Source organism: Cynoglossus semilaevis, chromosome 10, assembly GCF_000523025.1.
Source record: "Cynoglossus semilaevis isolate Cse_v1.0 chromosome 10, Cse_v1.0, whole genome shotgun sequence".
NCBI lineage: Eukaryota > Metazoa > Chordata > Actinopteri > Pleuronectiformes > Cynoglossidae > Cynoglossus > Cynoglossus semilaevis.
The window spans coordinates 10,757,501-10,769,877 of record NC_024316.1 but is presented as its reverse complement, the minus strand read 5'-3'; the positions used below and the strand labels follow the sequence as shown (position 1 = coordinate 10,769,877).

The window sequence follows — 12,377 nt, the reverse complement described above, 5'->3', positions numbered from 1 at the left end:
TAAATTATTTCAATGTGACAGTAAAAACATACAAAACCAAAATAAATAATTTTGCATCAGTACCATGAATCCCTTTGGGTTCAAGTTAACAGATTAAAAGTTTCAGGAAAACTAATAAATAGTAAAACATGTTGTGCTGCATGTTTACTGCAGTTCGACTGTCAATTTTACTGACTGACTTAAGAACTGGAAATTTAGTTTTACTACAGTTTGTGTTCTTCACATTATTATCATTTTCCTGTTAACAAACTCGTGAAAAGAAACACAGTTTCCTGTTAACAAACTCGTGAAAAGAAGTCTTATAAAAACACAAAACACAAGTCATTTAATACAATATTTTATATCAAATACAAGTCATTTAATACAATATTTTATATGTTTTATATGTTATATGTGTTATATATTATATGTGTTTTATGTCATTCTACTATTAGTAGATTAGTGGCTCATTAACACTGTGCTATTCTTACTTTGTTCAGACACCACCGTATGTCAAGGCTATATAGCATTTTCTGCTTTTGCAGTTCTTTGAAATGATCAGATATTCAGTGCAGTATTCAGTCAATGTCACACAAACTCACACAGCCCTTTTTGAATGAAAAGCCAGGAAATAGTGGCCTTGTGAATTTCTCATTGAAGGTGTAAATATGGCTCAGTTGTCCTGGTGTAACACTGTAAAAACTCAGTAAACCATTGTCATAGTCCAGAAACACTCCTATTCTGGGGCAGGGCTCAGTTTCAATGGTTACACTGGTGTTTCCGTGCCTGGCAGTGTAGTTTTTGTGAGAGCAGCTTAGACTCCAAGATATTTTACTGCAGATCAGGCTGCCAAAGTGGCTCATGTCTCTGCCCACTTTTTCATATGCTAATGCAATGGCAACCTGTCCTGTCCACTCCATCTCCCAGTAGCAGAGGCCTGTTAGACCTTGATTAGGCATTTCTGGTCTTTCACAAAACACCTGAGTCCATCTCACCATGTCTTTGTTAACAGAAGCGGTACCTCGGGCAGCTTTCTTTGACAAATCTATTGTTTTTACTTTTCTGCCATTTTCAAATGCAAACTTTCTGTGTGCGGTCTTCTCGTCAAAGGTCAAATAAACTTCATCTGTAAGAGAGATAACAGAAAGTCAACTAAATCAGTAGCATATATTCAACTTAACCAAGAGGAAGACGATGTTGTTGAGCTCTGTGAAGGTGTTGACCTGAATAATTTTTCATCAAATTAAAACAGTCGGTTTCTTACATTTCTTTATTCCTGACCTCAGGCGATTAGGACCACAGCGTTCCAAACTGCACAAATCAGAAAATAATTAAACATAAAATTTAAAAAAATGACAGATAACAGAAGGTGAAACATTTAGTTGGGTTTTCTTATACAACATTCCAGTAACTACCATTTACTATAACTAAACAAGTGAAAAATGTTTCAGTTTGTAGTTGAGTAGCCATGGTGCAGTTTTCACCCTCCTTGAGTTAGCTCTACAAACCTTGGGCCTGCCCTGTCCCCTACTTTTGGAACCATAGGGTGGACAGTGAGATACTTTGATTCACAAATATGTGGAGATGGTCCACACTTCTACTTAAGGTGCATGTGATGTGAAGGCAGCATCTAATAATAACACAGACAACTATCAACACATGTGGTGATAGTCACATACCAAAGTGTCTTCAGTTTCATTTGTGGATCCTCAGTTATGTCCTGTAGTCTCTTCGACTCGATGTCTCCTGGGTGGTTGTAGCTGAGATCCAGCATCTTCAGGTCTGCAGCTTTTCTGAACTCCAGAGCTGAAGCTATGTAACCACAGCCTTTCTCTGTCACCTGACAGCCAGCCAAACTAAACACACACAGTTAGCCAACACACTGCAGTCGGTTGTACACTACCTATATATATATATACAGTGATCCCTTGCTATAACGCGGTTTACTTTTCACGGTTTCGCTACTTCACGGATTTGCATCGTGCATTGTGACTGCAGTCGGTTGTACACTATATATATATATATATATATATATATATATATATATATATTCATATATATATATATATATATATATATATATAATTCCAATATTTACTTACTTGAGACTCTTGAGTTTGCAATGCACACTCTTCAGGCCTTCAGCAAGCTGCTCCACCCCTGAATCCAGCAGATCGTTATGACTCAGATCCAGCTTTGTGAGATTTGAGGATGCAGAGCAGAGCACTGAGAGGTTTAGACCTTTACAGGACTCCTCCGAGAGCTCACACCAACTCAACCTGTAAAATGACACATTTTGAGGAAACAATTATAAAACAGACCTACTGTATGCAGCAGCCTGGTGTGTGTCCAAGGTGATGTCAACGTCCCAGGTGTTGACATCACTTGTGGCTTGTGATCACAACTTTCCTGCCCTTGGAATAGAGTTAGTCACCACTCTTCATTCTGCTATAACAACCCTCTTTTCAGGTCTTTAGCCACTCTACTGACCACTAAATATTGTATGTGAGAATCCAACAACAATACATCTCATCTACTTACCGGGCAGTTTTTGATACTTTGACCACTGGCAACATTCCCAGGAAAACCTTCTCTGACTTCAGGTATTTCTTCAGATCGAACACATCAAGTTTTTCATCCGACATCAGTAAAACAAAATTCAAAGCTGACCACTGAGCTTTAGAGAAACTTTCAAATGGTAGGGTGTTTGACTGCAGGTACTTTTTCACTTCTTGTACAAGAGAGTGATCATTCAGCTCATTTAAACAGTGGAATAGATTGAGGTTCTTTTCAGGATCATTCATTTCTTCATTGATTTTACTTTTGATGTACTCAATTGTTTCAAGGTTTGCCTCCTTGCTGTTTTCCGTCTTCTTCAGAATATCCTGCAGCAAAGTTTGATTGGTTTCCACAGACAGACCAAGTAGGAAACGGAGGAACAGATCCCTGTCTCCATTTTCACTGGCTAAAGTCTTGTCCACTGCTGTCTTGTAAAATTCTGGTTCAGACAAATCCACTGCCTCCATTTGAAGCAGATTTTTTCCCTCATTGTTGAACGTTTGAATCACGTGTAAAGCTGCTAAAAACTCCTGAATGCTTAGGTGGACAAAGCAGTAAAAATTTGTGATCCATTCACAACCTTCACGTTTGACTTGAGTAAGCAAGCCAGAGAAAACTGCAGCTTTTCCTTCAACAATATTCTTTGGCAAACTGTCCTCTGTGAAGAGGAAGTTTCCCTTCTCTAGTTCGTCAAAGGCCACCTTTGCCAGTGATAGGATTGTCTTCTTGTTCCTCTCATTCCAAATCGACTCTGCCCCCAAGATGTCACTTGTCTCTTCTTTGGTATATTTTATATTAGCCTGTCTACATTGCAGCAACAAAAAGCAAATGTACATGTCAGTCAAAGTCTTGGGCATGCCCTCTTCTTGGTTTCGTTGCACGAAATCCTCCAGAACCTTCGCAGTGATCCAGCAAAAGACTGGGATGTGACACATGATGTGAACGCTTCTTGATTTCCTAACATGTTCCAGGATTTGATTAACCAGATCTTCTTTATTGAATCTCTTCTTGAAGTACTCTTCCTTCTGCTCATCATTAAATCCTCGCACTTCTGTAACACGGTGAACTACACCAGAATAGTATTGGAAGCAGCTGGTCGGGTCGTTATCCAGACTTGAGCTTTAGGAAGCAGGTTTCCTTTGATAAGGTTTACCAGAAGAACATTTACTGTGGTTTTCTGTTTTACATCCGTCAAATGTTTGCTCTCACGGAAATTAAGGTCAAGCCGGCATTCATCAAGACCATCCAGAACAACCAGAACTTGGTACTGGTCATAGTTAGTTATTTCTGATCTCTTCATAGCAGGAAACAACCGATGAATAAGTTCCTGGAAACTGTGTTCCTCTTCCTTTATAAGATTTAGTTCCCGGAAAGAGAGTGGAAATATGAAATTGATGCTTTTATTGGCTGTACCATCAGCCCAGTCCAGGATGAACTTCATTGAAGCAAATGTTTTCCCAATCCCTGCCATTCCTAATGTGAAAACATTTCTGGGTGGTAAACTCTCATCAGGTGCAGGTTGGAAGATGTGCAAACACTTGATCGGAATTTCTTCCTGCCCTGATTTAAATTTTGCCTCCTGAATCTGTCTCGACTCATGCTGAACATTGACCTTTCCCCTTTCTCCCCTGATGATGTAGAGATCTGTGTAAATACTTTTCAAAGAAGCAGAGGTTTCCTGCTTATCCAGGCCTTCAGATACAAAGGTAAACTGCTTCTTTAGCTGGTTTTTAAGATTCCTCTGACTCGCTCCATCAGGCTTTTCTGTAAAAAAAAAACAAAAAAAAAACAGAATTAACGTAAGTAAATGACGATCAGCCTCAACCAACTACACCAGGTGACCTCTAACCCTTGAATAAATCTCATTCATGATTCATTTATTCTTTTTCTATCGCCTTTTGCGGGCTCAAGGGTCTTTGGAGCCAATCCTTACAGTCAACAGGCCAGGGCGGTGTGCACTCACCAGTTTATCACAGAGTCACATATAGAGACAAACAACCAGTCTCTCTCACATTTATACCCCAATTCAATTGAGTGTCCAATCAACCTGATCACTAATCTGTAGTTGTGGATTGTGGGGCAAAACTGGAGTACCAGGAGAAAACTGATGCGGGGGAGAACACGGGGAGAACATAGACCGAACTGTGAAGTAGTGATCGTATTATTGTAGTGGCAAGTGTGCTGACCACATCTTCACAGTACATATTTATGTGCATGAGGTCTAATCAAAGATAGGCAGACTCGCTGACTAAAGAGCAATCAGTCTTTCAGCACATTCTGCTAGTTTTTCCAAATTATCATATCTATATGTAACACACTCGTATGCGTACTCTGATGGTGCAAAACTGACCTAAATATTCGTAAGGAAGCCATCATCTACGTCAACATTTCAAACACTATAACCAGTGCAGGTGTAAATATTTACAGGAACTGGTTGGTTTACCTCGAATTTCTGTCACTCTCTGAAACATATCTTCAGGCAGCCATTCAAGAGATGACTGATCAGAGGTGATCCACAGCTTGGCAGAGGGAAGCAGGTTTCCTTTGATTAGGTTTGTCAGTAGGACATCTACTGTGGCCTTCTGTCTGACATCTGTCACAGTGTCAGCTCCATTAAAGTCCAAAGGAAGTCCCCGAGAGTTCAGTCCATCCAAGATGATTATGATTTTGAAAATTTCTAAATTAGAAATCACTGATTTTCTCATTTCCTCAAATACATTTTGAAGAACTTCGTCTAAACTCATTGTTTTGTTTTTTAATTCACAGAGTTTAGAAACTTTAAGTGGAAAAATAAGTTCTTTATCTTGAGGTTTGTTAAGGAAAGGAATCCTCTTGAAGAATGACCCTGTTCCAGCTTTAGCCCATTCTTGAATGAATTTGTCCACATGGAAGGTTTTTCCAATGTCTGGTTTTTCAATCGTCAGCACAGTCCGGATTTTTTTCGTATTGTTCTCTTTGAAGATCTCTGTAATGTTGCTCACTCTTGACACTTTTTCAGCCTCATAATCACTGCCCTCTCTTATTACATGTTCTATGTTTGGAGGGTAAAGATTTTTAGGTACAGAGGGTTTGTTTTTAAACCTCGCCTTAAGATCTGACATCAGCTGCTCTTGACGTGTGGACGTCTCTGAATAAAGACAAAAACAGTGTTTTCCACATTCAATTAGTTTTATAAAATAATAAACACATTAAGGTAATGAAAATGTGATACTAGCAACACGTCTTACCTCGACATAGAGTCACTTTGTCAATATAGTTTGGTGGAATCTTCACATCTGAAGTTTGAGAGATGATCCATAATCGAGCTGAATGGAGCAATGTCCCTTTGATGAGGCTTGTTAGCAGCACACCCACTGAGGCTTTATCATCAAGGTCAGATAAATCGTTGTTCTTTTGGAAATCCAGATCCAAGTTATGTTTTTCAAACTCATCAAGGACAAAGGCTATTTTGTAGTCTTCATAGTTGGAAACATCTGACACTTTTAAATCATGGAAGTGATCATCAAGAAGATCCTTCAGGCTCTGTTCCTTGTGTTTGCTTGATTCCAGTTGACTTAAATTAAACTGCACTATTAAGTCAATGTCTTTGTTGGAGTTTCCATTTGCCCAGTCAACCATCATCTTCTGAGTGTTAAATGTTTTACCGATGCGAGCCACACCACTTGTGAGCACAGTGCGGACATCATTCAGAGGTTTAAACAGATTGCCAAAGTTTCCCAAAGGTTTTCCTTCTTTGTTGTTGACATCAGCAGCAGTTATGTGTATGAGCTCCGTCTCTGACTTCTTCTGACATTCAGCTTCATGTTTTTTCAGGATTCGTTTCTTCAGGGGCTCTTTGAGCACTTTTATTCCTAATTAGAAAAAAAATAAGTATGAGAAGACCAGTATCACTGGTTATGCAAACAATGTGAAGTCAGCTAAAAGGAAATATAAATTTGAGTACTTGAATCTTTGTTTCCTGAGTTGGTAGAGTTGCCACTGGACCCACTGGAGCTAACATCATTGTTTAATGGTGAGTCTGTTCCTTGACTGTTAGACCAGGTTCATTTTTGCAGAAATTATGTTGCATTAGTTTAAATCTATAGCCTTATCTGCTTTCATATTACTTTACATTTAAATTCTACCAGTACATGAAACACCAACACATTCCTAACTTGTTGTTGCAGTGTTCAGGTTGGTGGGATTGATCACTCTTCATGGACACATCACTGTTTGAAGGTGAACCTGGTCTTCCTCTGTTATGTTTTCTTTGGTGTAATAAAAAACACTGATGTCTGATAAAGGTTATATTTCTGATTTCCAAAGGGCAAATGCTAGCCTTTAAAACCAACCTCATTACATTTGTCCCTCCAGCAGGATCAAACTATAGTTCAGAACACTAAAATAATCTTTATAGAAAATTGAGCACAGATTATAAAAAAAAATCACCTGCATATTCATCTACTTCAACATTTCAAACACTATAAACAGTGCAGGTGTAAATATTTACAGGAACTGGTTGGTTTACCTCGAATTTCTGTCACTCTCTGAAACATATCTTCAGGCAGCCATTCAAGAGATGACTGATCAGAGGTGATCCACAGCTTGGCAGAGGGAAGCAGGTTTCCTTTGATTAGGTTTGTCAGTAGGACATCTACTGTGGCCTTCTGTCTGACATCTGTCACAGTGTCAGCTCCATTAAAGTCCAAAGGAAGTCCCCGAGAGTTCAGTCCATCCAAGATGATTATGATTTTGAAAATTTCTAAATTAGAAATCACTGATTTTCTCATTTCCTCAAATACATTTTGAAGAACTTCGTCTAAACTCATTGTTTTGTTTTTTAATTCACAGAGTTTAGAAACTTTAAGTGGAAAAATAAGTTCTTTATCTTGAGATTTGTTAAGGAAATTAATCCACCTGAAGAATGACCCTGTTCCAGCTTTAGCCCATTCTTGAATGAATTTGTCCACATGGAAGGTTTTTCCAATGTCTGGTTCTTCAGTCGTCAGCACAGTCCGGATTTTTTTCTTTTTGTTCTCTTTGAAGATCTCTGTAATGTTGCTCACTCTTGACACTTTTTCAGCCTCATAATCACTGCCCTCTCTTATTACATGTTCTATGTTTGGAGGGTAAAGATTTTTAGGTACAGAGGGTTTGTTTTTAAACCTCGCCTTAAGATCTGACATCAGCTGCTCTTGACGTGTGGACGTCTCTGAATAAAGACAAAAACAGTGTTTTCCACATTCAATTAGTTTTATAAAATAATAAACACATTAAGGTAATGAAAATGTGATACTAGCAACACGTCTTACCTCGACATAGAGTCACTTTGTCAATATAGTTTGGTGGAATCTTCACATCTGAAGTTTGAGAGATGATCCATAATCGAGCTGAATGGAGCAATGTCCCTTTGATGAGGCTTGTTAGCAGCACACCCACTGAGGCTTTATCATCAAGGTCAGATAAATCGTTGTTCTTTTGAAAATCCAGATCCAAGTTATGTTTTTCAAACTCATCAAGGACAAAGGCTATTTTGTAGTCTTCATAGTTGGAAACATCTGACACTTTTAAATCATGGAAGTGATCATCAAGAAGATCCTTCAGGCTCTGTTCCTTGTGTTTGCTTGATTCCAGTTGACTTAAATTAAACTGCACTATTAAGTCAATGTCTTTGTTGGAGTTTCCATTTGCCCAGTCAACCATCATCTTCTGAGTGTTAAATGTTGAAGAATGACCCTGTTCCAGCTTTAGCCCATTCTTGAATGAATTTGTCCACATGGAAGGTTTTTCCAATGTCTGGTTTTTCAATCGTCAGCACAGTCCGGATTTTTTTCGTATTGTTCTCTTTGAAGATCTCTGTAATGTTGCTCACTCTTGACACTTTTTCAGCCTCATAATCACTGCCCTCTCTTATTACATGTTCTATGTTTGGAGGGTAAAGATTTTTAGGTACAGAGGGTTTGTTTTTAAACCTCGCCTTAAGATCTGACATCAGCTGCTCTTGACGTGTGGACGTCTCTGAATAAAGACAAAAACAGTGTTTTCCACATTCAATTAGTTTTATAAAATAATAAACACATTAAGGTAATGAAAATGTGATACTAGCAACACGTCTTACCTCGACATAGAGTCACTTTGTCAATATAGTTTGGTGGAATCTTCACATCTGAAGTTTGAGAGATGATCCATAATCGAGCTGAATGGAGCAATGTCCCTTTGATGAGGCTTGTTAGCAGCACACCCACTGAGGCTTTATCATCAAGGTCAGATAAATCGTTGTTCTTTTGGAAATCCAGATCCAAGTTATGTTTTTCAAACTCATCAAGGACAAAGGCTATTTTGTAGTCTTCATAGTTGGAAACATCTGACACTTTTAAATCATGGAAGTGATCATCAAGAAGATCCTTCAGGCTCTGTTCCTTGTGTTTGCTTGATTCCAGTTGACTTAAATTAAACTGCACTATTAAGTCAATGTCTTTGTTGGAGTTTCCATTTGCCCAGTCAACCATCATCTTCTGAGTGTTAAATGTTTTACCGATGCGAGCCACACCACTTGTGAGCACGGTGCGGACATCATTCAGAGGTTTAAACAGATTGCCAAAGTTTCCCAAAGGTTTTCCTTCTTTGTTGTTGACATCAGCAGCAGTTATGTGTATGAGCTCTGTCTCTAAATTTTTCTGACCATCAGTTTTATGTTTTTTCAGGATTCGTTTCTTCAGGGGCTCTTTGAGCACTTTTATTCCTAATTAGAAAAAAAGTAGTATGAGAAGACCAGTATCACTGGTTATGCAAACAATGTGAAGTCAGCTAAAAGGAAATATAAATTTGAGTACTTGAATCTTTGTTTCCTGAGTTGGTAGAGTTGCCACTGGACCCACTGGAGCTAACATCATTGTTTAATGGTGAGTCTGTTCCTTGACTGTTAGACCAGGTTAATTTTTGCAGAAATGAAGTTTCATTAGTTTAAATGTCTGTGTAGTTTAGCCTTATCTGCTTTCATATTTCTTTATATTTAAATTCTACCAGGACATAAAACAGCAACACAGTCCTACCTTGTTTCTGCTGTGTTAAAGTTGGTGGGATTGCCCATGGATTGATCACGCTTCATGGACACATCACTGTTTGAAGGTGAGCCTGGTCTTCCTCTGTTATGCCAGTTATGACAAACAGGTTGTAAAAAAGGAGCTCCATATTGAAGTTTAGTTAGAACAGTTGTTAAACAATAGCTGTTTCCCTTTTAAATAAAACTTTAAATTTGGCAATCATTTAATTTTTGCATTTACAGTCACTTATACAAGTCAAAGGTCGGCTGAGGTCAATGGGATTGTCCGTGGATTTGTCACTCTTCATAGAAAATGACATACTGTATATGGTTGTGGGTGACTATTGTATGTGAAGTCAGTTTCAATTTCCAATATGTTTATTCTAGAAAACGTTTTATATTTTATACACATATTTGTGTCAGGCTAGTTTCTGACTTGCCCAAGTATTGTAGCTCAAGAAACACCAACACAGTCCTACCTTGTTTTTTCAGTGTTAAAGTTGATGGGTTTGCCCATGGATTGATCACTCCTCATGGACAACACGTCACTGTTTGAAGGTGAGCCTGGTCTTCCTCTGTTAGGCCAGGTTCAAGACACACGTGGCAGAAATGAAGTTGTTGTTAGTTTGTATGTTATTACCTTCATCTACTTTCATGTTAGTATATGTTTAAATGCTACCATTTCACTAATGTTGTATGTACAGACAGCTGATACCTTGGACTTCATTTTGCATACAAGTACAAAAAACACCAACACAGTCCTACCTTATTTCTTCAGTGTTAAAGTTGATGGGTTTGCCCATGGATTGATCACTCTTCATGGACAACACGTCACTGTTTGAAGGTGAGCCTGGTCTTCCTCTGTTAGGCCAGTTATGACAAACAGGTTGTAAAAAAGGAGCTCCTTTACATTTTTGTACACACCGTTTGTCCTTGCAATGATTTTCATCTTGTCCCAGAATATGAGTATTAATGAATATGAGGAAAAGTTGGCACAAGTCATGCAGTACAGGAACATGCACACGCAGGCACACACACACACAAAGACATATTGGACAAGACATCGAAGGACTTTACAAGGGTTAAACAATAGCTGTTTTCCTATATACAAAAAACTTTAAATTTGGCAATCATTTAATTTTTGCATTTACAGTCACTGTCTTGAATTTTTAATCATATTTTATACAAGTCGGCTGAGGTTGATGGGATTGTCCGTGGATTTGTCACTCTTCATAGAAAATGACATACTGTATATGGTTGTGGGTGACTATTGTATGTGAAGTCAGTTTCAATTTCCAATATGTTTATTCTAGAAAACGTTTTATATTTTATACACATATTTGTGTCAGGCTAGTTTCTGACTTGCCCAAGTATTGTAGCTCAAGAAACACCAACACAGTCCTACCTTGTTTCTTCAGTGTTAAAGTTGATGGGTTTGCCCATGGATTGATCACTCCTCATGGACAACACATCACTGTTTGAAGGTGAACCTGGTCTTCCTCTGTTAGGCCAGGTAAGACACATGTTTCAGAAATGAAGTTGTGTTGTTTCATATTCGTATATCTTTAAATTCTACAGTCTCCCTATTGCTGTACACACAGACAGCTGTGTCTTGGACTGTATATCATATTATATACAAGTACAGTAAACACAGGCTAGTTTCTGACTTGGCCAAGAATCGTACAAATTGGAGTCGTGTATTTTAAAATGTGTTTAATAACTTACAAATGTGTTTTTTAATTATGATTTGCTTTTTTTTCGAGTGAAAACTTAGAACACACATTTATCTTAAAAAGATAAGATAAATGTGTGTTTTCCCAATGTAAATTAGTAAGAATTAGTGTTACTTGTCTCAAGTTTCTTTTGAATATTTCACATTTTTTCAATGTATTAGCTTACATGTACAGACACCAGTTTTCAGTATACTAAACTTTCACTTTTACTTTACGTACTGTACTGCACCTGTGTATTGTGTTCACTTACGTTTCAAATGATGACGCCATGATTTTTCTCAGAGGAAGTTGAAGCTATTACTGTCCAACGAGGCTGAAGCCTATAATCTATTTTATTCCTCTTTCATTTTTTAGGCTACACATCTTTTGCACCAGGTTCCAATTCAATTAAGTACTTGCTTGGTAAACGTTCCTTGGCAGATGCTAATGCATTTGAAGACAGCACCAACTGCTGGCTTGGTACTGGTTCTGGGCTCTGTGTTTGATATAAATAAAAAAAGCATTAGTGTTATTAGTTATGTGTAATCACTTAGTTGACATGATTGTGATAAAAAAAAATCAGCTAAATTAAACTATAAAATAAAACAATAGAATTATTGTAAGATATTACACCAGCAACGAATAATATTATGAATAACGTCACTATACTATTCTTCACGTCACATGACCAAAACTTTTTTTTGGTACTGTAGGTTCAAGACAAGGTTGTTAACGTGCTAATAGTGTTGTAATAATAATAGCAAAAACATGGTAACAAGATTGATGATGAAAAGTACGTCGCTCTCTGTCATTTACAATCGTTCAGACTGTCTTTAAGGGCGTCGTCTCTGTGACCGGACGCGTGGAGGAAAACAGGCTCAAAAATCAAACCGACAAATAGGAAGTGCAATAGAATTGAAAATTTGAGATGCAGTAAAAAGTATTAATCTCACCAGTGCTAAATTTGTAGAGGAGTTCTTGTTGTAAACGAGTTGTTCAAGCGCCGCATTCTGGTGCCTTCACCGAGATCTAAAAATACTTTTGGTTTCGATTTAAGGCAATAGTGATGCGAATTGCAGGCGCGCAGTAGACAGAGCACACAAATG

At 38.0% G+C, this 12,377-nt stretch overlaps 1 protein-coding gene across 1 annotated transcript; it reads right to left on the bottom strand.

Moving 5' to 3' along the window:
• Window positions 1–370: 370 nt before the first annotated feature.
• On the bottom strand, window positions 371–12,377 carry LOC103385027 (uncharacterized). The gene is given in 18 exon segments (XM_017035692.2): window positions 371–1,105; window positions 1,244–1,290; window positions 1,659–1,835; window positions 2,082–2,258; window positions 2,521–3,613; window positions 3,616–4,302; window positions 4,982–5,665; window positions 5,766–6,389; window positions 7,046–7,510; window positions 8,317–8,535; window positions 8,636–9,259; window positions 9,351–9,436; window positions 9,570–9,662; window positions 10,039–10,134; window positions 10,325–10,420; window positions 10,965–11,060; window positions 11,543–11,767; window positions 12,225–12,377. Coding segments are annotated over 17 exon segments (5,832 nt in total). The 5' UTR covers window positions 11,563–11,767; window positions 12,225–12,377; the 3' UTR covers window positions 371–557.